General features: G+C 36.9%; 1 protein-coding gene and 1 long non-coding RNA gene across 2 annotated transcripts; both read left to right on the forward strand.

Moving 5' to 3' along the window:
* The first annotated feature begins 172 nt into the window (after positions 1-172).
* Positions 173-10,148, forward strand: LOC118807229. The gene is made up of 3 exons (XR_005007185.1): positions 173-410; positions 4,365-4,430; positions 9,049-10,148. It is a non-coding gene; the product is annotated as an uncharacterized LOC118807229 (long non-coding RNA).
* Positions 10,149-23,134: 12,986 nt separating this feature from the next.
* LOC118806468 lies at positions 23,135-25,820 on the forward strand. Its single transcript, XM_036567900.1, has one exon. The coding sequence runs from the start codon at positions 23,188-23,190 to the stop codon at positions 24,118-24,120; it is 933 nt and encodes a 310-aa protein (XP_036423793.1). The 5' UTR covers positions 23,135-23,187; the 3' UTR covers positions 24,121-25,820.
* Positions 25,821-26,782: the final 962 nt, after the last annotated feature.

Consider the following 26,782-nt stretch of genomic DNA (forward strand, 5'->3'; position numbering starts at 1 on the left):
AGTTGGGAGAACAAGCCCAACCCCACGCTAAGCCCTCCTCCTCAGCCTGAGCCCTCCTCTCCCCACATTGCAGGTCACAGGCTAGGGTCACTGGGGTCTCACCAAACAGCCAATCACACAGCCTGGAGAATTTCCTTTTCATGCTGTTCTTGTGGGCTGTTCTTGCCTCATATAAGGTAAAAGAAATATCTTTGCTCTCCAGACCATGTGGGCTTCAAAACAGCAGCTTTCACCAGGAACCTCCTCCAGATAGTAAGACTCAGACAGTAAGAGTCTATAGGAAGTGCAGATAGTAAAAGTCTATAATAAGTGAAAGGGCACTCTGATGTAGTCTTTTGCCCATCACATTAGTGTGCTGCCTAGGCTGTACAGACCTTCAGACATTTCCCATGTTGTGGACCAATTCTGAGGTAAGTTTGTCTCCTCTTACACTCACACAAACTTGTCAGTTATCTTTGTCTCTTTGTCTTATCTAACAAACAAGTTGGTTGTAACAAAGTTGTTGATTGTAAGTTGTTTTTGTATATATATATATATATATATATATGATATGATATGTGTGTGTGTGTGTGTGTGTATATAAAACAAGTTACAGTCAACAACTTTGTTACAACCAACTTATTTGTTAGATAATAACAAGAAATGCAACATCTGTTTTATACTACTGTTTTTTTCACTGTTTTATACATTCTGTTGGCTGGCTCTTATGAAAAGTACATGTGGCACTGTCACATTCACATCAGGTATGTTAAGCTGTTACTGAAAAAGCACTAAGAAAACTCCATTGACAAAGCTGTACCTGAGGTTAGAAAGTTGGTGCATGAGGTTATGAATCATTTCAGCATGGTACTGACAGAATAGGTGGAAATACCAATAACCACATTAAATTACCTCTTTAGGTTTGTTTTCTTTTCAGTGGATATTTATGTCATTATGAGAATATATTTACTTTGCTCTATTTTCATATACAGTATGTTGACCATAGAGGAAGTTTACATAGGGCTGTTCACCTGGATATAGTGAAGATACAAATGGGGTAGTCACTTCAGTAGGACTATTGTCATATTTACAGCTTACTTTGCCACCAGCAACTTATTGGTAATGTACCTATAAGTACTGAAAATGTGTGCTTTTTTAAAAAGTGCAAGAGCACATGTTTTTGTGTAGGCCTATATTATGTACTTCTCACTTAAAACAGATATTAATTTAGATAATAAATAGTTTTTTATAATAAATAATATAAATAAATTTCATAATACAATTTGTGTGGTAGCAGTTTTTAAACTTAACTTGAACTAAAATTTGAATCATTAAGATAAAAAAAAAATGTATTATGCCAAGATATCTAAGATGTCTCAAAGAGGTGGAGGTTCAAATGAAGTTGTACAAAATAATAGACAAGTGATGAACAGAGCCAACCACCCCCATCTCCTCTTTTCCTTTGTTTCTAGACAGGTCCAGAAAGAAGGACAGAGTCAGATGATCTGGCCTGCTGTCTGCATATTATAGCATTTTACAGTGCTGTTATCTATTCCAATGTTACTTACTGAAGCATACTCAAATATAGCAGTATTCTTTAATGATTTTTAAATCTTTTTGCAGCAATGCAAAATTGTAAGGCCACTCATTAAATTTGTGCATTCATGAGTTTGGCCCATTCTTTGTAAGCAGCCCAAATGATTGCTACCAAATGACAGTCAAATAATATGCGGTTACTCTGTTTTACCCCTTGTTTTTTTACCAGCGAAACAGTGCAAATGTATTTGTTCTGATTTGACAGATGGACAGATTAGATGGAAACATGGATGAAATCCATGAACTGGGGGCTGTGAGGGAGGGAGAGGAAGCACATTATTTATTTTCCTAGGAGTCAAAAGTCTGGGATCCATCAGAGCCAAGTGCTTTCACATGACCCAAATGCCCCCGCTTCTCTGGCCTGTCCCCTGTGTTGCTTGCCCCCCTTCCCAAGCCCCTGGGGACCCTTGATCTCAGGGTCACTTTCACATGAACAGTAAGGGGGAGTGGATGCTCAAAAAGGACTGGCCCAAACCCTAAATGATATAGATGGCTTCAGGCTCTTCACATACATAAAAACGGGGTTTAAGCATTGACTGTTCTTGGTCTAGACTCATATGTTGCAAATTGTTTCCATGCATCCAGCCACTCAGCATAATGACTACATGCATTTAAGAATGTTCATAGAATTTGTTTTGTAAAGGCTCTATTATGTCTCTGCTTCGTCAAAGGAAATGTTGATGTACCTAAAAAATTAAATGATCTCACGTGTCATACAAATTCTTTTTAACATAATTGCTGTATCACTTTAACCCACTTTATTGTACACTGATGGAAGCACGTAACTCTCTCATTGGTGTCAATGAAACTGTAAATGAAGAGGAAATTAGCCAAGAAACATCTTCATGTGCTATTTCTCTGTAAAGGCCTTCTCCTGTCTCTACTAATAAAATGTCAGAATCATTTGTCGGACAAATAAGGCTCCAGTTGTACTCAAACACCAGCCACTGCCTACCTAAGAAAGGTAACAGGGACCTTTATTCTTAATCTGGTTAAAGAAATAACCTAAGATCACTGAGACATAGACATCACAGGATACATATATGTAACAAGGTTTTTTTTCTATACATTCCTTTGTCCAATTTATGTCTGAGCAATAGCAGTAGAAGGCTAAATGAATGTTTTAGTTTTAGAAAGAGGCTACATGCTCTGGAGCACATTATCCCCAGCATTTGAGGCGAGAGAGGAGGGATGTAACTACCAGAAGCCAGCCCCCCACCTCAACCCCTGACATTTCCTGTTGAGATTATTTAAGGAGATGAGGAGAAATGAAAGGGGGCCTTAAAAGGCAATGTTTGGGTGTGTAAGAGTGCTTGCTCTCCATTATCAGCACAGTGTCTGTGTCTGTGTAAACAGTTTCTGCCTTGTCTATGGATGTGAACATTTCTGCCTAAGCCTGGTCTGTCAGGCTTGAACACTGAAGTTCTCTCTCTCTCTGTCATTCTTTCTTTCTTTCTTTCTTTCCCTATTTCTCCCCTTTCTCTCTTTCTCCTCACATACACCCAAGTTAACTCAAATCTATGCTACTAAAGATTTTCTGATTTTATCCTAGTAGTTGATCACAAAAGGGCAGCAGGTTTTTGGTTTTTTTTGTTTTTTTTTAAAGGATGTTTTTGTGAGACGTGAGGCACAAAGTGTGCTTATAAAAAACATTTATAAAATGCCCTTTTGTCTCGTGCCCCATGTTTTTGTATAGCATTTGACACCTTCAAGTGACAGTTTCCTTTCTTTTTTGAAAGTGCTTGCTTCATACAGGATACCATATAAAGACTTGCATGGGCTTCTTTGTTTCACCATGTTGTTAGGAGAACAGTATCTGTGGGCACACAGCTGGATGGTGAGAGATGCTGACAGTTGTCGAATGAACTTTAGCACTGTAACATGTACTATAGACAAGTCTAAATGCAGGCATGTCTCAAGATTTTGCAAACATTTTATAATCAATTCTACTTGCACACTGCACTAGTAACCAGGAAACATTTACTTGCATAAAAGGTAAAAAGAAAGAAAATATTTTGTTTAAAATTAGATGATTTTCCAGCATATTAACATTGTTACATATAAGTCTGGAGGTTGTGTTTGGTGTATTTTTGTGTTGCCTTCTTTGAGTTCCACATAACAAAGAGGGAACATTTTCAACACACTTTACAAGAAACAATACGCTCATAAATAAATAAAACTTTCAGATCTATGGCAGTTCAGCAATCTGGGTTAAATGACATCAGAGATACCCTTCACCATGGCCACTACTGCATTTTTTGGCTTCTTTTTCACCTTCACTTCTCTTAGCCTTTTATGTCGGGCTGCAGTAGACGTGACTAGAAAAGGGAATGTATGTGAGCTGAGCAAGGAGACAGAGAGGGGGAGGGGAGGCCACAGTGAGCAGTGACAAACTATCTGCTTCCACAATCACTAGCTGTAAGAGGCTCAAAGAGTGTTTATCAAAACCACGACTACATTTTCCATTATCCCAAAATAAAATCCATTCCTTATATGGACTCAGGGAGGTTCCAGATGAGGTATTTCAGACAATCTAAAGCTCTCAGTTCTTGGAAAAGACTAAGAAAGACGTTAGGAATTTTGTGCGTTGTTTCTTTTCTTCCTTCTCTACAACATTTTTGTTAAGTTGTCCATTCCTGGATAAAGTGAATAATCCACACATTCAGTTAAGTATGATTTTCAAAGCTCTTATCAAACCCAATACATTTAGGACATTTTAGACTCTTATGATGATAATAATGAGTTCACCTCAAATGACAGCACAGGGATATTTTTTTCTCTTGGAACAGTGTGAGGAGTGGCAAGACAACATGTTGGAACAATAATCAGCTGGGACTGGACCCATGGCACTCAAGGTGAGGCTGACCTAACACAATAATAGTAACTAAACTTTATTTTACTCTAAAAATGACAGTCACAGTAACAGTAACACAGTTCTCCAGTGCAACATTTTCCCTAGCCTCAGGATAAAGAGGGCTGTTCTGAGTGTGGGTGTGAGTCTGTCTGTCTGTCAGCGTGTTTCTCTCCTCATCCATCCATCTATCTTACTCTTACTCATATTCTACTGTGGAAGTTAACACTTACACTTGTTATGATGCAAGACGTACAGGAGGAGAAAGGAAGAGAAACTAGAACATATTAAACCAGGCAAACATGTTTTACATTGTATGCAAAATAGAAACTGAAGAAGTATTAAAGGCAGCTTTGCTTTGGCATCAGCAGTGACATCATACCCTGTCAAAAATCCAAAAGCACATATGCTCCAAATGCCCACAGCATTTTTAAAAAGTTGCATTTCCATACTCATTGTGAATAAATGCATTTCTGACTGTTTAGATTTCAAGAATTCAATATGTAAAACCACTATCTGGGTGGTAAGCATTTATTTGTTCAGAAAACACAAAAATTACAATAATTACAAAAAAAAGAAAATTGCATTTTGCATGTGAGCATGTTATCTTAAGGAAGCTTAGTATTTACACTACAGTCAACGTCAAATAAACTTAGTTTAACTAATCAGCCCTTCCTGTGCTGTATATATATATATATATATATATATATATATATATATATATATATATATATAGCCCTCTGCAAGAGGTGGGAACAAGTCTCAAGTAACAAGTAAGTCTCAAGTCTTTACACTCAAGTCCCGAGTCAAGTCCCAAGTCAAGATAGTCAAGTCTCGATTTAAGTCCTGAGTCAGTGAAGGCGAGTTTAGTAATAGTTAAGATTTTGAATAAAAGATCAAAATAATGAGCAATGAAGATCGTTTTTTACAGTCTGTTTTGGTCATGTTTACTAGCATTGCTAATATTTGTGGAGGGCACTGTATGTATGTAACAATTTCAACAAGTTTAAGTCAAGGCAAACAAGGCAATTACGCTTTTTATTATATGATATATTATGATGTACTTTATGTGTGTTAGAAGCACGTCTTTTTGAAAATACCATTAAAAATTTTGGTGCAGTTAATGGGGTATTCAAATAAGGCGTGTGTAAAGTATATAAAGTATGTCCATGCTCATATGTAGGGCCACTGAGTCAGGTTAAAAGAGTCATTAAGTTGTAAAAATTCTTAAAGGCTTGGACCAACAGTAGACATGAAGGTTAAAGTCACCAAGAATCAGAAATTTATCAGCGTTAGGTAAAACAACTGAGAAAAAGTAAAGGAATTCCTGAAGGAAATCCCTATTGATTTGATGGGGTCTGTACACTAGAGCACAAAGAGAACACAACAGCTCCACTTTACACAGCAACACTTGACCACTTGAATACTCTCGCATAGTAAGGAGGTACTAAGTTAAATTACAAATGTCTAAAAATCATGTTCATAAAACTCTCTACAGTTAGCATTCAAGTAGGTTTTGCATGCTTCAATAAAGCTAGGCTTTAAATTACAGTTTTTACGGTAAAGTGAAAATGTACAAATTAATGAATATGCAACTTGAATGATTCCCAAGCTTCAAATGTAAGTATATAGGCCACTGCTGCCATAAATGGTATGAAAACCTATGTGAAAAAGTGAAAGTTGGCACTAAAATGGGATTTAGCAAAATCATAAGTGATACTTAGATACACAAAGGGTACTTAAAAGTTAAGATTTAGGTTGTGGAGCTGACCACAGAAAATAAAATTTATTCATTTAACCTAATCCTGCTGGTAATCACTCTATCAGAGTGTAATGTAAAGTCTTCTCTTTGAATCTCAGAACAGATCTTAAGGATGTCAATTTGAGGCCTCATAAATAAATGGTGTGTTTGCACACATGCAACCTCTGATGCCGATATATATATATATATATATATATTCAGGACACCCATGGCCAATTTCATGCACAGGCGTACCTTGGCACCACATTAGAGAGCTCACAGGAAGGTTGTATACAGCAAATGGTTAATTAGTAAATACAACTTCACTCTGGTCATGTTCTTGTTGGAAGATAAGCCCACCACATGGAAAAGAAAGCATGGAGCATGTCCTGCTCATTTTTGATGTATAGATAGATAGATAGATAGATAGATAGACCTCTTTACATGCTTACTAAAGCCTGCACAATTTGTCCACGTTAATCAGGAAGGAACTAATTTGAATTGTGTTGCATTATATTGATTTTGTGGATTTTAACTAAACCTGTAGGTCCAGTTCAAGTTAAAGCACCTCTATGAACACCCTTGCTAAAGTAGGGAATTACAGTTAAATGAGCAAACAACTATCTTGCGCATACCACATTTTAAAGATCAAATAAACTCACATAATCAGTTTTGATATCAAACACTGAACTCCTGTTTTGTTTCCCTGTAAATTTAAACAAAAATTGCTATACCAGCCATGTTCTGCTAAACTATTTATATGCTACAGTGTTTGTTTGCTTTTTTCTTTTATTAAAAATCTAATCTGACAAGTAACAAGGAACTGTGACTGTGACACTGGCAAATGTATTTTTGATCACAAAATAGTGCAAGTATTAGCACGATAAAACTGAAACACGTTATATTAACCTAACATGCATATTAACAAAAAAACATAATACACAAAAAATATTTTTAAAATATTCTAACAAAAACATAAAGTGTTTAGAATGTATATGGGGGATGTGAATTATTCTAATGGTTTATTTTGAAAGGCTTATTTAGCAGGATATTGAAACTAACCGTGCCGTATGAAGGCTGTACTTTAGCCTTGCATACTCTTGGTATGGGTTAGTTATATGCTTAAAAATTATGCTATATCACAGGAACAAAGGGAGTAATTTAAGTGATAAATGTGAATTATATACACAGAAATTTATAGATGATGATGATGCTATGGGAATAGAAAATGACAAATTCCATCTTACATTTCGCAAAATTCCAATTCCATATTTCAAAATTATTCTTTTTTGCCCTTTCCACTGTTGCTGCCAGTTTCCCACTCAACAATGAATGAGGCAAACCACATTTATATATTCGTTAAGTAATTTGCTTTGACCATTTATGGACTGTGGGAGGTACCACAAGGCTCATTCATGTGCGCACATCTTCAAGATCTCTGTGATTTATAAAGAGGAAACAATGAGTGTGTGCGGAAGCGGGATGAAGTGCATGATGAGGGCAGACATGAGAGAGGAATGGAAGGGACATTTAGTAATGTCCAAAATGTGCCCCTTAAGCAATGACTAGTTTACCATAGAGAGCAAAGCACACTACCACAGCAGAAGACATCAATTATAGGGGCCCTGTACACTCAAATACCTTAAAAAATGACATTATGAGTACATAATGTGAATATGATTTAAAAAAATAATAATAACATGCATTAACAAAATAACAAGCATGTGTATGAACAAGTTTACACTTAAACAAAAAAATCAATTTAGTGTTGACTGCCTCTGATTGTAACTAAGTGTCAAATCCACTATGGTGAGCATTGATCATTACCACTTTTACTATACCCTTGCAAGATGCAAAATACAGGGGGTCCTGGAGGGTCTGAAACCTCCTAATAAACCTCTTGAACCCCCTGAAAGTCTCAACACAACATTCTGAGGGGTCTGTGAAAATAAACTTATGTTGTTATGTTCTCCATTAGGGGAAAATAGACACTCAGGGAAAGGTCATTTTTAGCCTGCTTCACCCACAATTGGCAAGCTTCTGTGTTTGGTATTCTTAACTAACTAGAGGTGCAGCACTGGTCTGCCTCAGGGTAGCACTGTAGCAAATTTGTTCACCCAGGTGGTTTACCCAGTTGGCTGTACCATATTTGTCAATCTGAAAACTAGCCCACTTTCCCAAGAGTTTGCTAGAAGGAGTGAATTGTTACTCATTTCTCAAACTGACGACAAATATAGAATATATTTAAGATCTCAAATAATGTGTGGAAGACCACAGTATCAAACTACAAAAGAGCATTTTCAGAAGAAGAATTGTTAACCAATCAGCTTCGCTATGGCGAGTGAGTTAGCAGCCCGCCAATGCTGGAGAAGCCGGTCAACATCGGACCCCCAAAAACCACGGGTTATTTTGCCACTGTACCGTCGTCTCCTTATTGATAAAAGTATTCAATCCTATTACAGTATTCAGTAGCCTGATAGGACAGAAAAGGGGCATGTAGCATGATCTCAGAAAGTGGAGGTGTTAGGATGAGGTGCAATGACAGTGACATATAAGCAGGGAGGACACATAAGGAATCATAGACAAGGAATGTTTGAAAGGAGCTTATGGCACAGGGGCAGGAAAAACAATCAAATGCATACAAACAGGTGTCAAAGTGTCAAAATTTTTACAGGCCCAACCCCACACATTTCCAAGTCTTTCCCTTTTAGTATTCTGCTCTCATGCACAATAACAGACTTAACAAAGACACCTGAAAGCACATTTCATATATAAAAAGCAATAAGTATTTTATAAATGGAAAAAAAGGTATACTAAGCTTGAGGTAAACATTTTTACTTCTTTTCTCAGCGTTCCTCTTTGCTTTTTCCCCACAATTCAGGTAGGCCTGGAGGTGAAGTTGGACGATCCAAACTTGAAATCTGCGTGCTGTTAATAGGTCTAAATCGATCCTCTTTAGGGAAACTCAGAGAGATCCCAGTCCAAGCTGAAAGAACAGGAGAAGGTGGGTATGGCCTGCACAGAAAAGCCCTATCCAAGGCCCATATGTACCAGTCCTCAGGCCCAAGGTGCAGTGCTGCATCTCTGGTCAACTGGGAGTCTGAGATGAAGCACTGTAGCTCGGGAATGGGGGCATTGCTACAGCTAAAAGATATCAGTGTTACAGTAAAATTTTAAAACTTTGTAAGAGTAAAAGTCATTGTATTTCTATGTATATGCCCTCTCATCCCTGCCCCCGGGGTCCAGTTTTCCCAGGAATCCCTTCGACAGTCACAAGGGGATTCCTGGAAATACTGTTCTTGGGGGTGGGGTGTGACACTGTGAATGTATTACACAAAATGACAGATTCAGTTAAAATGTGTAGTTTAATACAGTGTTCATTCATTGTTTGTTGTTGTTGTAAAATTCATATCTTACAGGTTCCTTTGTAAAAATAAGCCACCTGTCATTTTCCCAAACTAATGCTATGCATGATTCAACACATAAATGTGTCGAAGGATCCATGGTTCCAGTTAACATCAACATCTAAATTTCTGCATAAATCACTGCCTGTTTTTCTTACTGCCTTGCACAAAATTAAAATCCCTGCAATCATTGAGTGGTATATAACATTATCCTAAATAAATAGCGCCACCTGTTGTCTATCACAAAATCTTTATCAAATGCTTTATACACTAAAAGGCAGAGTTGAGCCTCAAGTGTGGCAGATCTCACAAACATACTGTCATGGACTATGCACCAAAGAGCACTATATCGGCCATATGGAAAAGATTTATTGCAATTTTATACTCTTTTTGTAGGTTATACCTGAAACATTTCCAGTCAGGCATCAAATCCACTGCTGAATTTTGTATCAAAGGACAGGAAGGTGTCTATAATTAAAAGTTTAGCATGTATCTTATATGTACCAAATAAAATAACAAATACCTAATATTTTTGTACAGGTGAATTTAGATTTTAGAATTTAGGCAATAAAACAAACAAAACTTGGACAACAGAAATGGAACAACAGAACCTGGCCACTAACAAACATACACAAAAAGGGGATTCAGAGAATTCTATGTTAAAAATAATTTATTAAGTTTCACTTTCTATTAAGTCCATATTTAGGTTGGACCATACTTTAGAAATAAAATATAAATAAATTTATATAAATTTTATATAGTTTTATTTCTTTATTTATTTATTTCATATAACTATAAAACTTTATAGAGTGCTTTTGGTTTACAGTAAAGTAGTAAAGATCAACATTTAAATAGGAAAACAGGCCAAAATAATAATTAAAAATGAAATAGAATGATTAAAAATGCAAAAATAAAAAATAAAACAAAGATAAATATACTCTATTACTGTGCTAATTTTAAAAGCTAAATTAAAACGCAAATGTTTTTAAAAGTATGTTTGTTAGAAAGTAATTATACAAGCTTCTATTTGAACAACAGTTCAACATCTCCATATGAACACAGGACTACACATGGAGCAAAAAACATGACGGTGTAAACCAAGTGCAGTGTGCAAAACTACCTTGCATGAAATGATCTCTTGGCAAGAGAAACCATCTTAAATCTCAATGTCAATGTGTCTAATATTTGTCATTTAGAGACTGTTGTAAAAAGATTATAAAAAAAGATATGATTATTTTAATTATTTCTAGATGTTTTTACTTGAGTAATTTTATTAAACGAGATTATATACATTATATGGGCAGATAATTTTACTTTAAGAAATATTGCTTGAAACACCCACAATTATCTGCCAATATAGTAAATAAAATACTTTTTTGAAAAATGTGAAAAATGGGTTGCTTTCCTTCCTCTTTTTTACTTTCTCTGCTTCATTTGCTGCATTTGGATCACTTTATGTTCCCTCTCAACACCCAGAAAATCACAACAAAGAACCTCCTCTCCATAATACAGTTTATTGCTTTCTTCCCCTGTTCATACCAGTCTGTCTAATATATAGTAATATATAGAAATACTGTTCTTGGGGGTGGGGTTTGACATTGTGAATGTATTACACAAAATGACAGATTCAGTTAAAATGTGTAGTTTAATACAGTGTTCTTTTATTTTTTGTTCATTCATTGTTCAAGCCTCCTGCCATTTTCCAATTCCCAAACTAATACTATGCATAATTCAACACATAAATGTGTCCAAGGATCCATGGTTCCAGTTAACATCAACATCTAAATGTCTGCCTGAATCACTGCCTGTTTTTCTTCCTGCCTTGCAACAAATTTGTTAGTTTTCCATGATTAAATATTGTGCAAACGTTTAAAATAATTTATCCAGTAAAAAACACTATAAAACATTAGAATAAACACAAATAAAGAAATGAACAACATAAATTAATTTATGTTTTGTTTAGTTAGGGATGTAACTAAATATGAATAAATTACATGGTTTTATAAATAATAGATAATGTGTTCTAAACTGATACAGATACAGATACACATAGAGAAACTCTATGATTTCTTTGCTCAGGTAAAAAATAAACAGACTCCTGGTGACTATGGTATAGTGCTTCTCTCTGTAGATAAGACCTTGCCAAACAATATTAGGTATTGGCTTTGTGGTGCTGAAACATTTTGTTGTAAGTCATTGTTAATCAAAATAAAGATCAATTAAAAAAAAAATCTGTTTCATTATTTTGCATTTCAAATGTATTACTACTAAAACAGAAATTTATAATTAATGACAATTTGGTGCTTGTATTATCCATAGCCGCCTATAAAAATATAATTGGATGTGTTTTTTTTTTCCATGATTTTACTACTCCTGAATATATGAGATTACTTGCTACAGAGTCTCTATGGTATGGACTGTTTCCCATAAAAGTACATACACTTGCCTAATAGCAATTAGATTTGACTCACCAAAGCCATAACATTTCTTACTTGATTCTTATAAATTTCATGCAGTAAGGTGGGACTTTATATCTATAGTATGAACCATATAGTATGAACAATTTTGTATTCTTTTTAGTGGATTTTTTATAGTAATGTTGATAGTGGGGCATTTATGATTTGTACATCTCTTTTCTACATGGATTGAATGATTAAATGCATTGAATGTATATACTTTGCCTTTTAGATAGTTATTGTACAACTCCTAAATGTGAAGTATCCAGATAGGTCTATATTTATAAGTTAGTATGTATTTGTCTTGTATTTTATCGATGGAGATATTTCACAAAGGAAGTAAGAATATGTTAGAATCTAAACTTAACTATGAAAAGACAAGTTTGTTTGGTTTTAGGAAAAGGAATACTGCCAATTAATTAAACTAATACTCTTCTTCCAAAATTGGCCCACATCTTAGAATGTTGAAATCACTGCATTTTTAAATAGTTTGAGATGGTTGTGGTGCCTGTGAGTTCATCAACGCTGACTACCACTTGGTTTGACCTCTATTCAAAGTCTGATTCCTGGAAAACCAATGAAGACTAATATGAGTTTTAAGGGACCATCTACAGACAACACATTTTTGAGAGAACTATGTTTATAACTCACTGTTGCACATTCTTTGAGAGCCATCATTGACCTGATGACCTCATCTTTCACAGCTGAATGCTTTTTGCATTCATCTTGACGTTGCATCCAGCGATGAACTGCCTATATAGAACATACAAAAATACTTGCTTAACAAAATACATGTGCACAGTTATGCTAGCTCTTCTTATTCTGTGGTTATGAGAGAATGTTACCTCAAGAACATGAAACCAGCAAAGCAATATTATACAGTGTGGGAACACTTTCTGTACTGCATTGACTTCCTTGAGGTCTCTGTCTACCATGACACACCTGAAATTGTATATGAATAAGATGTACATGACTGAGTATTATTAAAGATGCAACAGCGTGAAATGACCATTGGCCTTCTTATCAGCCTGAGAGGTGATGGTCTTTACCATCAGCCTTGGAGTATAGTGTCTTGTGCATCAGCATTGGCATCTGACAGCTGCCACACTACAACTGCAACACGAAATAATCATTGATAATAATCAACCTGGAGGAGGATGTCAGTCTTTCATATCAGCCTTTTAATTATATTAATTATATAATTTAATTATACTTTTTACATCAGCCTTAGAGACACATGAGTTCTACCAAGTTCTAAATGATAACTTGTCTTTATTACCCTAGAAGGTGGCAATCTTTACCATCAGCTTTTGAGACTTATGTCTTGTACATCAGTTATGGAGGCATCTATTAACACAAAGGAAGTGGTGATGATAGGAATTAGATGTCTAAATGAATAAAAAGTTACTTCACAGAGAGTCTTGGTGAGAACTAATTTAAATTAATTTAAATCAAAAAAAATATTTATAGTACTCAAAAATGTATTTTTTCAAATTTAGCACTATTTTACCTTTATTAATATAATATCTAAAATCTCCAAAGACACGTGTAGTTTCACTGGTCATTTTGGACAGTAAATATTAAATGGCTATATTTGCATTGTAGACATCACAAACCCTGGTTCCTATCACCACCATTGTACAGAAAGCTGGGTAACTAAGTTTCTCTACAATGCACAGTTTCAATTTAAACACACCAAAAGTGTGTCTCTGTGTTTCATTTTGCAGAAAAATTGCGGAATTCCCTTTTACATGTATTTCACATCGCAAGTGCAGGAGTTAGAACAAGATAACTAATCTAAATGAAACTTGGAAATTCACCAAAGACAGAAGGAATACTTGAGTCAAAACTGTCACTGTGGAGTTATCCAGTAATCCTGATTTGTGAAATACCCCTGCAGTATTCAAGTATAACCATCAGAATATATTACATATCATGCTAAATATACATTTAAAAGCAAAAATCTGGTCTTCTTATCCATATGTACCCCATTATTGGACCTTTTAGTATTACCTTGGTTGAAAGGGACCGGCAGACTCTTGCAGCTTTAAGACATATGCTTAGGTTCTCTGTAGATTCCTCACTTAAAATGAAGAAGGCCACTGGGACTCCACAACCTTGTGGAGACTTAATGATGACAGCATAAAATGCAAATCCATACTGAGTTATACCCTTGTATGTTGCATTAAGGTATATCATGTCAGACCCATATTTCTTCAGTTGCTCTCTCTGCCAAGGTGTGCTAAAACAATGATGAGTGCCTGCTTTTCAGAGTGTGATAGAGGCTGGTAGTGGATGATGTCATCTTTAAGCTTACTTTTGATTAATCGGTCCACACGAACACAGTCATTTGAATCCATGTGACTGTGTGCATTATAGCTTTTCCGTACAAAAGTAATATCATCAGGTGTTACATGGTACCGTCTTTCCTTGAGATACGACTTGCTGTGGGTGTCCGACCAGTCTTTGCAACAGAGCAGTACTTCAGCATTTGTATGACCCTGCTGAATGAGGGTATAAATGCAGTCAATGAGATCAGGGTGAATTCGGATAACACTGCTCTCTAAGGGACTGTTGGTATCATGTCCAGAGTGGTGGCTCATCATTCGTATAATGCACCCTTTATAACAGTTGTTGTTTACAAATGTGAAAGATACATAGGCCCCACAGTTGTTGGCTCTTGTTTTTTTGGGGTCTCCAGTAGACTTCTCCTTGCAGTGACTGGCTCTTACACAATCGCCACTGAAACTGATCGTCATGCCTTTTCTTCATGCCTACAAATTTGCCAAGCCCATTTTCTTCAAGGTAGTGCAGTTGTGATGACATAAAGGCATCTTGACTCTCACCAGACAGTATTTGAATTGTCCTCTTTACATTAGGATTTGTTTCTTTTCGAAGAGAGTTCTCCACAGCTGCAATCCAGTTTGTCTCCATTGCTGGAAAATAAAGGCATATATTTCACAAATCTATAACCTGATTTATAACATTATATACTGACCAGCCACTTCATTAACTACACCTACCCCTGTATATACACTCATTGCCCGTTTTACCAGCTCCACTTACCATATCGTTTCACTTTGTAGGCCTGCAATTACAGATTGTAGTCTACCTGTTTCTCTGTATACTTTGTTAGCCCAGTTTCACCATGTTCTATAATGGTCAGGACCCCCACAGAGCAGCACTGCCGTGTGTGATCCACTCGTACCAGCACAACACACACTAACACGCCACCACCACATCAATGTTATTGCAGTGCTGAGAATGATCCATCACCCAAATAGTCATCTGTGGGGGTCCTGACCATTGAAGAACAGGTTGAAAGGGGGCCAACAAAGTATACAGAGAAACAGATGGACTACAATCTGTAATTGTACAAAGCACACCTATAGATGGAGCTGATAAAATGGACAATGAGTGTAGTAGTAACAGCCATTTGAATACAATATGAAATATCCATATATATTCATGATATTAAATAAAAAATGTGGTCACGTATGGTTTCATCACATATGTAAAGCTATGCCTGACATTAAATAAAGACTGCTAATATAACAATCAAGGAAAACACAAAATTGGTAAAAAAATAAAATAAAATAACTAATAATTTTTCCGCATCCTGCAGGACAGCCAGACAGACTTTGGCTTTTGAAGAGTGATTGCACAAAGTATAGCTATTCATTAAGCAGAATTTTTATTCACAGACCACTGCCTTTACATCTGCCATGAACATTGTAATGCAATGCCATAGAAGCTGTGATATGAAATGATGATTAGCCTTCTAATCAAGCTTCTAATCAATCAGTCTTTCCTATCAGCCTGTGAGCTGGTGGCCTTTTTCATGCAGCAGTACAGTCTTTACCCTCATGGCATCTAAGTAATGCCAAAGAAGCTATGATAATTTCAGTGCAGGCTAATAATCTTTCAGCAGCATTGAGGACATCAAAGTAAGTAATGTTAAAGGCACTACAGAAATTGGTCACTAGCCTACTAATTAGCCTTGCAGGCATGTTAAGTCACGTTAAATAAATTGCAGTATATTCAAACACTGGCTTTCTAATCAGCCTGAAAAGCAAAAGATGTTTTCCATCTGCCTCTGAGACTAGTGTACTTCATACCAGCCTGGAAGGCATACAACTAAGTAATGCCAAAAAAAGTGTTCAGTGGAAGGCATATAACTTAACACCAAATAAGTAATCACTGACCTTCTAAACAGCCTGTCTGGTGGCAATATTTCTAAATCAGCCTTTTAACTTGGCAACGTTTACATCAGCCTTGAAGTAAATTGAAACATAAGCAATGTTAAGCAACAACATAAAGGGTAAGCCATGTTAAATAAATGACAGTAAATATTCCTTGGCTTTCCAATCAGCGTCTGAGTCATGATGCAACTTAGACATTATGATGTTCTGGACCTTTGCTTGAGGAAATTTTCTCTAACTGGACCTTACTGAATTTTAATTAAAGAACCCTGCCATAGAGCTAAACTTCTAATCAGCATTTACGCAAATCATTTGAAATAAATTACAGTAAATTATCATTGTTCTTCTGGTCAGCCTGATAAAGTTTTTTCCATCAGCCTCTGAGCCTAGTTTACTTCACATCAGTAACAGGAACATATGACAAAGTAACACCATAAAAGTGATTATTGATCTTCTAATCAGCCTGTGAGGTGGCAATATTTCCTAGTAACCTTTCAGCATAGCACCTTTTACACCAATTGTGAGGTAAATGAAAACATATGTGATGTCAAGCAACAATGTGAAATAATTACTGGCCTTCTAATCAGCTTTGGAGGGATCTTCAGTCATGTTAAATAAATTACAGTTAATTATCATTGGCCTTCTAACCAGCATGGAAAGCCAGAGGTGTTTTCCTTCAGCCTCTGAGGCTAGTGTACTTCACATCAGCCTGGAGGGAATATAACTAAGTAACACCAAATAAGTGATCACTGACCTTCTAATCAGCCTGTGAGGTGGCACTATTTCTATATGAGCCTTTCAACATGGTACCTTTTACATCAGCCTTAAAGTTAATCAAACGTAAACAATGATAAGCAACAATGTAAAATGATCACTGGCTGTCTAATCAGCCTTGGAGGCATCTTAAGTAAGTCATGTTAAATAAATTACGGTAAATTTTCATTGGCTTTTCTATCAGCCTGGAAGACATATAACAACCAACAAAGTGAAATAATCACTGGTCTTCTACTCAGGCTTGTGGCTTTAATTTTTTTAAACCGCTTTAAGTTTACTTCATCATAAGTATATTCTAACTCAGAAAAAAGCCAGAGCAGCTTTAATATATAAATATCATGCATCTAATCTTGAACAATTTGTTTCATCAGCCTTTGTAAAGTGCAGTTAAATCAGGCTGGAAAGCATCTGACTTGGAGGCAAGTACTCTGTACATTACAGAAATTTGATGAACTATGAAATAGCCATAGAGCTAAACGTCTAATCAGCCTGTTTCATGTCACTTGCATTGCAATCAGACTGAAAGGATGCATATTTTCCTTTTCAGCTTTGGAAGCATTTTACAATAACATTCTGACCTCACTACAAAGATATCAGCATTTTATTTAGATGAAGGATAGTCCTGTTGTTTGTTTATTCATCTCAATTTCAGCACATCAACGCTGTATCTGCAATGCTGCTCTGTTTGCTTGCTCTTTAGCTTGCTAACTAGCTAGCCAACCTGCTAAAAACATTTAACGCTAGAGCTGCTGCTCTATTTAGCTCTGCAAACACAGGTAATGAGTGGTTTTCAGTCATTTTTACTGATATTTCCAACAATGCAATCGTATTTACAGCTGACCTTACGTTACAAACAATATGTGTTTATGTTTTTATGTTTATAACTTACCAAACATGCAGCAGCAGCAGCAGCAGCAGCAGCAGGGACTGTCCGAGGCTGAACCGGCTGAAATTTTGAAGCCCAGCGCGGCTCCGTGATTCCGCGACCTCATTGGTTAACTTGAAGACGGAGCTGTTTGACAATGCTGTCATTTTATTGGCTGTGATGGAGGGGGCGGGATGCAGCGTGGAAGGCTGAGCGGCCTGTAAGTCCATGTTCAGGGCAAACTTCTTCATTGTGCTTAAATTGCCCGCAAAGAACTTCCTGGAACTATCTGAAGTGTACGTGAATCACGTGATCATCAAGCATTTTGAACTTCCGTTGACGCGACTCTGTCTTTACACGGCTCTGCATAAAACCAACAACAGCACTTCCGTGGCAGAGCGGCATTGACGTCGTTAACAGGCTGGCGGTGCATGTCAGGCTGAGAGTGCATGTCTGCAGCCAGACCCTTAGATTGGCTAATGCAAAAAATGACGGACAGCTCGTTGTAATCTGCGGTTGGTCAATGCAAAATGTGATTGACGGCCAAGAGTAGTTATTTAATTGGTGGATGCAAAAAATGATTGACAGACTCCCGCCCCCCAGTTCCCGCCCCTTTAGGTCCCCGGTCTGCAGCATTCTCCTTCAGGCAGCAAGCGAGGCAAAACGGATGGCAATAACACACCTAGTCTATGGGAGGCAAATTCAGCCAAAAAAGAAATTAAAATTAAAACCATAAAATGAAAATGCAAACCTCTTTTTGCCATTTCTTTTTCCAAACATCTGTGCAAATATCCTGCCAAAATTGAAAATGAAATGAAATGCTTACATTTGCAATTTCATTTTTCACATGAGCACGGGCCATTTGTGACAAAAATAAATTTAAAACAGCTATTTGTCATTTCATTTTAGTCGTTATTCTGGTTTTTCATGGCCAAATCTAAAATGAAAAAGCTAATAGAGAAAAGAAAATCCAAACTTCACTTTGGCTTTGGCTTTTCTTCATGAAATGCAGAATATGTGTGAAAACTAAAATCAAAACGCAATGTTCACGTTCTTATTTCTTTTTCACAGCAATCGGCTGCAGATCTGACAAAATGAAAATGCAAAACTGATAAATCAACAGCAAAGTGACAGTTTGTGATTCAGTTTTCGGCGTGGACGCGCTTTAGGTGTCAGAATGAAAAGGCAAATGCCAACGAACATCAGCGCCACCTGCTGGACATTTACTTTACATTTTCCACTTTTCGATTTCGTTTTCAACACGACTTTGCGTCTCGAGAAAAACCATCGTCATGACTCAGATCTGGCGAAACTGAACATCAGAACAAACACCTTCAGAAAAAACTGGAAATGTTATACTGGCATTTATATCGAGATACACTATATGCTCGACCAGGCTTGCGTTTGGTCTGATACATTTTCTCTGAGGCCGTCTGGTCTGACGGCGTTTGTGCTGACGTTCAGTTTCACCAGATCTGAGTCATGACGATGATTTTTCTCGAGACGCAAAGTCGTTTAGCTTGAGGAATGATGCCGCTCTGACTCGGAGGTCTGAGGATGTCCTAAAATGTACCCCGTAGCCCCGCCTAGTGCTAATTAACATATATTTGCATGTTGGTCAGTTTGAAAACGAAATCGAAAAGTGGAAAATGTAAAGTAGATGTCCAGCAGGGGGCGCTGATGTTCGTTGGCATTTGCCTTTTCATTCTGCGCCGAAAACTGAATCACAAACTGTCACTTTGCTGTTGATTTATCAGTTTTGCATTTTCATTTTCATTTTGTCAGATCTGCAGCCGATTGCTGTGAAAAAGAAATAAGAACGTGAACATCGCGTTTTGATTTTAGTTTTGACACATATTCTGCACTTCATGAAGAAAAGCCAAAGCCAAAGTGAAGTTTGGATTTTCTTTTCTCTATTAGCTTTTTCATTTTAGATTTGGCCATGAAAAACCAGAATAACGACTAAAATGAAATGACAAACAGCTGTTTTGCATTTATTTTTATTTTTGTCACAAATGGCCTGTGCTCATGTGAAAAATGAAATTGCAAATGTAGGCATTTCATTTCATTTTCAATTTTGGCAGGATATTTGCACAGACGTTTGGAAAAAGAAATAGCAACATTTGCATTTTCATTTTATGGTTTTAATTTTAATTTCTTTTTTGGTTGGATTTGCCTCCCATACTAGTCAAGCCAGCAGAGGTAAGTTGTTTATCGAGGTTCAGCTAAATGTGTTGTGATGGGAAGTTCAACAATTCGGCCGAACCAAACTTTTCTTTGCAACGTATAAACCCAGCGTAATACGCTTAATCATACATACAATCTTATAATATCAAATATACAAGTGGACGTTATAAAACCATAACACGAAATTATTAAATCAGTTGAATCAGACGCTCGATTCAGAAGTTCGAAAGAACCGGTTCAGTAAAATGAACAGAACTTTCCACCCCGGTGTTGCTCTTAGGTCAAGCCACAGAAAGGTATTTTTGCAACTAACTTTGTGATCTGTGTTCAGTTTAAAACGATTAGCTAAGCTCAGACTCTTTCATTAATATTTGAAAAAGTTGTGTTTGCATTCTGTATTCAAATGCATTGCACCCTATTTATATCTCTACACTATATGTTAATAGTCAAAATTTAAATGTATCCACATGCATTGTAGTAGCATTTGATTTTTCTGTTTATATTGTTATTGACAAGTTATAACTAGTTATACCAGAGATGAACATGTAAAAGTGTTCACGTTTGTTTACTCATTTCTTGTTGTTGTTGATGTTTTTAGACAACAAGCTCAAGGAGGAGAATGAGGAGGATGAAATCAAAAGAAAGAAAAAAGCAGTCATCCTAGATTCCAGCTCATTTGATTCTTCACAATCGTCCTCTGATTCTGTCACCACTGATTCCTCATTTGAGAAGAAAAAGAAGAAGAGATGGTGAGAAAGAAGAAAAGGGAAGAAGAGCACAAAGGAGAAAAAATTGGTCACCTTCCATCGCGGTATGTGTATTCACTTAAGCCCCTGACACATTATGCAAATAATTATAAGATTACATAGGAACATTTGGAGAAAAAGAGAAACCGCATTTTATGAAAAGAACACCTTTCTAACTGTACAGCATAGGGGTGGGTCGATCATGCTACACTACATGTCCAAATGAATGAGCAGGTTTTCCAATACTTTTGTCCATATAGTTTATATACCAGCTGTGGGTAGTACAGTTAATATTTGTCTGTTCCTTTGTTTATTTGCTACTACAACTGAACAGTAGCTGCACAGTCAGAACTAGCTACAATGAATAATTAATAATTTTATTAATGATATTAATAAGAGAATAATTTTTCCATTAATTAAATAAGATTAACTAATGCACTGGTACTAATTTATGGAACATTTACTTAAACACTTTCTATTTGGGTTTTAAACAGGTTTCCTTTAGAGATTTATGTCAGTGTCTCTGTCTTCTCTTTTCTTTAGTTGACGATCCTGCTGAGGTGATACAAAGATATGAAAAAAGTGCTGGCCATATAAAAGAAAACATAATGGCCAAATCTTTATAAAAATACGGGGTAGACCACAACACAATTGCACAGACTGCTTCCGTTGCAGAGCTATCCCTTGCCACACCAGAGACATACCACCAGCTCTGTGATGAACCTTTCAGTTGTAGCAATTTTGTGTTAAATTTTCGTTCAAAGATGCTATGAACTGAATGTTTCAGATATAGAGAAAAAAAATATTTAAAGGTATATTGAAAATATGTTCGTTGCAGAGTTCTGTTAAATGACGGAAAACATGGTCACAGGTCAGTAATAAAAAGCCTATGTTTTGTTAATTTTATGCTTTTTTCTGTTTCTACTGGGTAGTTGAATGTGAAGGTAAACATTGTTTATTGTTTAACATTGTGTAATGCTTTCAGATTATAGCATTAAAGTATCTAGTACTGTACTAATACAGTACTACTCTTTCATTTAATATCAGGTACATTCAATTCATAGAACTAAACCTTATTAATGTTTAGTAATGTTTAATAGATGTTTGTAATGCATTACTAAGGCATTATTGGTTTTCACTTTACATCAGGTATATTAAATTCACTGTACTAGACTTTATAAACATTTAGTAATGTTTAATAGATGTTTGTAATGCATTACTAAGGCATTATTGGTTTTCACTTTACATCAGTATATTAAATTCACTGATCAAGACCATATAAACCTTTAGTAATGTTTAACAGATGTTTGTAATGCATTACTAAGGCATTATTGGTTTTCACTTTACATCAGTATATTAAATTCACTGAACTAGACCTTATAAACCTTTAGTAATGTTTAATAGATGTTTGTAATGCATTACTAAGGCATTATTGGTTTTCACTTTACATCAGGTATATTAAATTCAAGGAACAAGACCATATAAACCTTTAATAATGTTTAATAGATGTTTGTAATGCATTACTAAGGCACTATTGTTTTTCACTTTACATCAGGTATATTGAATTCACTGAACAAGACCTCATAAACATTTAGTAATGTTTAATAGATGTTAGTAACTTATTTTTAAGACATTATTGGTTTTAACACAAGCCATATTATGCTCTCTGAGAAGTTTCCTTTGATGACAATGTCTGTTTACAATTTCTAAATGTATGATGACTTCCTAAAAATGTTCCATTCACACTCACACATGCATGATAAAATTAAGAAAAAGGAAGAGAAATTGGGTAGGTGAGTAAATAATTTCAGTATGCTGCCCCATCCAGGCCTGACTGATATGACTGAGAGAATGGTATGTATAATTCCTTCTTGCAGTACACACAGAAGCATATCTAACATACATCAGAATGTAGCATATTAATGTAAGCTTTTGTATATAAAATATTACCTTGCGCTCATTTACATACATAAGTAACGAGTAACTTGGAAAGGTCCAGTCGAGCTCAGTACATCCGGAATCTTTCAGCATAGGAACTGAAGAGTGTATATTCTTAGGTTTTTATTGCCTTTTGCATCTAAAATAAAATATTAAAGCTCGAAAGTGAGAGGTGTGAGCAACAAAGAAGCAAAACAGGAGCTGAACCACCTCAACAAGATGACACAATGAAACCCCAACAAGCAACTAAACATTAATGACTGAAGTGGAACTGAGGGAAAAGCAGTAGGGAGAAGTAAAAGTGTTATCATTTAAAATACATTGCTTGACGTAGCTCTTCCCGACTGGCTCTAAATGAACACACGCACAGACTGCTGACCCACCGTTCCAGCGCTATCTTTCTGCTAAGTTCCTAAATCAACCAAAAACGGTAAGTTCCTGCAATACCATGGCTACTGCTGGTTTCTTTGCCTGCTCAGAGTGTGGCATGTTTAGTTTAATCCCCTTTTCCACCTCTAGCGATAATGATAGTGGCTGTGTTTGTGCTAAGTGCCAGCTAGTTAGCTCCCTGGTGGAAAAGGTGGACCAGCTAGAGGTGCGCATCCGGGATTTATTAAGGGACAGACAGCGAGATTCACTGCTAGCAGCCCTGGCTGCCTTAGGGAGAGTCAGCACCCCCTCGACTCCGGCGTTAGAGCCCTCACAGCGGGGTGAATGGGTGACGTCTCGGCGACATAGCCGGAAAGCTAAGGCTAATGCTAACGCTGAGGCCAAAGCTAGCCCACCAGAACACCACACTCCTCCAAATTACGTGTCAAACAGGTTTGCCCCGCTCAGCGAAACACCTGCTGAGGAGCCTGTTAAAAGTGCTCTGGTTATAGGAGACTTGATCGTTCGACACGTGAAATTAGCTACTCCTTTAGGGGTGCCAGCAGTAACAGTCAGCTGTTTACCGGGAGCCAGAGCGCCGGACATTAGCGGCAACCTTAGACTGTTAGCTAATAAGAGATATTCGAGGATAGTCATCCATGTAGGGGCCAATGATATTCGTCTGCGGCAGTCTGAGGTAACTAAGGGTAACATTAGAGAGGTGATTAAACTGGCCCAGATGATGTCCGATGCCGTAATCTGCTCTGGTCCCATCCCAATGCGGCACGGCGCTGAAGCCTACAGCAGACTCTCAGCGTTAAACTGCTGGATGTCCAAGTGGTGTTCGGAAAATAAAGTGGGCTTTATAGATAATTGGTTACATTTCGAGGGCAAGCCTGGTCTTATAGGTAGGGATGGTGTCCACCCCACGCGGGAGGGTGCTGCCTTACTTTCTTGCAGCATAGCACATAGTCTTTTAGTTAGTCGGCAGAGTAGTGTAAACAGCTGCTGACAATCCAGAGCCGGGACCAGGCCGCAGACAGACAGGCTAAACCGACCGTCTGCGAACCGCCTTGAGGCGTCACCTAGGATCCACTATATTGAGACTGTGTCTTTGCCCCGAATTAAATCAAAATCTAAATGTAGAAAAACTCAATCAGCCCGCTTCAATAACCTAATCAATATTAAATCATATTTAGATGATTGCAGCAACACCTCAGTTCTAAAATTTGGGTTATTTAATATAAGATCACTAAACTCAAAAGCAGTCATCATAAATGAAATAATAAGTGATCATAAATTTGATGTTTTCTGTCTCACTGAAACATGGGTTAGACAGGATGAATATTCAGCACTAAATGAAGCTACCCCTATAGGCTATAATTATGTACACAGCCCAAGATTATCAGGCAAAGGAGGTGGATTATGTGTAATCTACCAGAATACCCTAGATATCAGTCAGAAACAATGTGACACTTTCACTTCTTTTGAGGTTCTTTCCATCAACATTACAAATCCGGCCACAAAAAAGAACGCATTTTCATTATTTAACATTTACAGACCACCAGGGCCCTACACAGAATTTTTAAAAGAATTTAGTGATTTCACTGCAAACCTAGCTGTGTGCAATGATAAAGTAATAATTGTAGGAGATTTTAATATTCATTTTGAGAAGGCAGATGACCCACTAAAAAAGGCATTTACTTCAATCCTAGACTCTGTTGGTATTACCCAAAATGTAACAGGGCCTACGCACTACTGTAGTCACACTTTAGATCTAGTTCTGACACTTGGACTTGACATAGACAGGCTTAGTATCCTACCGCAAACCTCAGTAATCTCTGACCATTACTTAATTTCTTATGAGCTACGTCTTAGCCATAATATATGTACGTCCCCTCGCTATTCTACAAAGCGCTCAATAAAACCATTTACCGCCCTGCAATTCACAGAAAACCTCCCAGAACAAACAACCCTAGTCTCCACTCCATCAGACCCAATGGAGCTAGATGTATTAACCGACTATTTAGAAAATACCTTTCGATCTACTTTAGAAAATGTGGCGCCACTTAAAATCAAAAGGATAAGACAGAAAAAGCTTGCCCCATGGTACGATGATAAAACCCGTACCTTAAAACAAACAGTACGGAAACTAGAGCGGAAATGGCGATCAACCAAGCTAGAAGTGTTCCACTTTGCCTGGAAGGAAAGCCTTATAGAGTATAGAAATGCTCTCACTAAAGCTCGCTCAGCATATCTGGCCTCGCTGATCGAGAATAATAAATATAATCCTAGAGTACTGTTTAGTGTGATTTCCAGAATTACAAAAAATCAGGCAGGCACTGAACCACAAATTCCGGCGACTCTCACCAGTGATGTTTTTATGGACTTTTTTAATAATAAAATTGAAAATATTAGACAACAAATTCAACCCACAGTATTAAATCCAACTTGGCTGTCATCTGATGTGGCTGATATAAAACATAACGTAGTTGCAGAGGAAAGGCTGGAAACTTTCTACCCACTACCACAGTTAGAACTAGAGAAGATTATCTCCTCTGCAAATTGTACAACCTGCACACTTGATGCAATCCCCTCAAAATTACTCAAAGAAGTGCTACCAATTATCATTAATCCTCTTTTAACTATAGTAAACTCGTCCCTTAGCCTGGGCCATGTACCCAGAGCTTTTAAACTAGCAGTTATTAAGCCTCTGATCAAGAAACCAAACCTTGACGCTAGCGTATTGTCTAATTACAGGCCTATTTCTAACCTACCATTTATATCTAAGATCTTAGAAAAAGCTGTAGCCCAACAACTTAGTTCATATCTACATAAGAACCACATATATGAAAAATTCCAATCTGGATTCAGGCCACATCACAGCACTGAGACAGCTCTAGTTAAGATAACAAATGATCTTCTTCTTGCCTCTGATCAAGGCTACGTATCCCTGTTGGTACTACTTGACCTCAGCGCAGCTTTCGATACGATAGACCACAATATTCTCCTAGAAAGGTTAGAAAACATGGTTGGAATCACAGGGACCGCCCTATCGTGGTTCAAATCTTACTTAACGGAACGTTATCAGTTTGTAAAGGTAAATGATTCATCTTCCAATTATTCACAAGTAAGATTTGGAATTCCGCAAGGCTCTATTTTAGGACCATTATTATTTACATTATACATGTTACCGTTAGGCACAGTTATAAGTAGCCATGGCATTAACTTGATGACGCAGATGATACGCAATTGTACATATCAGCCAAGCCTGATGACAAATACAGGTTGAAGAAAATAGAGGACTGTGTAAAAGATGTGAAAGGCTGGATGTTGCGTAACTTCCTCCTGCTAAACAGTAACAAAACAGAGGTTCTCCTTCTGGGTCCAAAAGTGGCAAGAAATAAATTACCAGATTTAATTTTAAATCTTGCTGACTTTCCAGTTATACCTGGTTCAGCAGCAAAAAACCATGGCATCATAATTGATCCAGATTTATCATTTGATCAACACATAGGCAATATCACTAGGACAGCTTTTTTACATCTTCGCAACATCGCTGAAGTAAGAAATGCCTTATCGCTGCATGATGCAGAAACATTAGTACATGCCTTTATTACTTCAAGGCTAGACTATTGTAACGCACTACTGTCAGGATGCACCAGCAGGAATTT

This window comes from Colossoma macropomum, unplaced genomic scaffold, assembly GCF_904425465.1.
Source record: "Colossoma macropomum unplaced genomic scaffold, Colossoma_macropomum, whole genome shotgun sequence".
Taxonomy (NCBI): domain Eukaryota; kingdom Metazoa; phylum Chordata; class Actinopteri; order Characiformes; family Serrasalmidae; genus Colossoma; species Colossoma macropomum.

Coding starts and splice junctions, on each gene's coding strand:
- LOC118806468 (XM_036567900.1), top strand. CDS start 23,188: ATGGCTACTGCTGGTTTCTTTGCCTGCTCAGAGTGTGGCATGTTTAGT.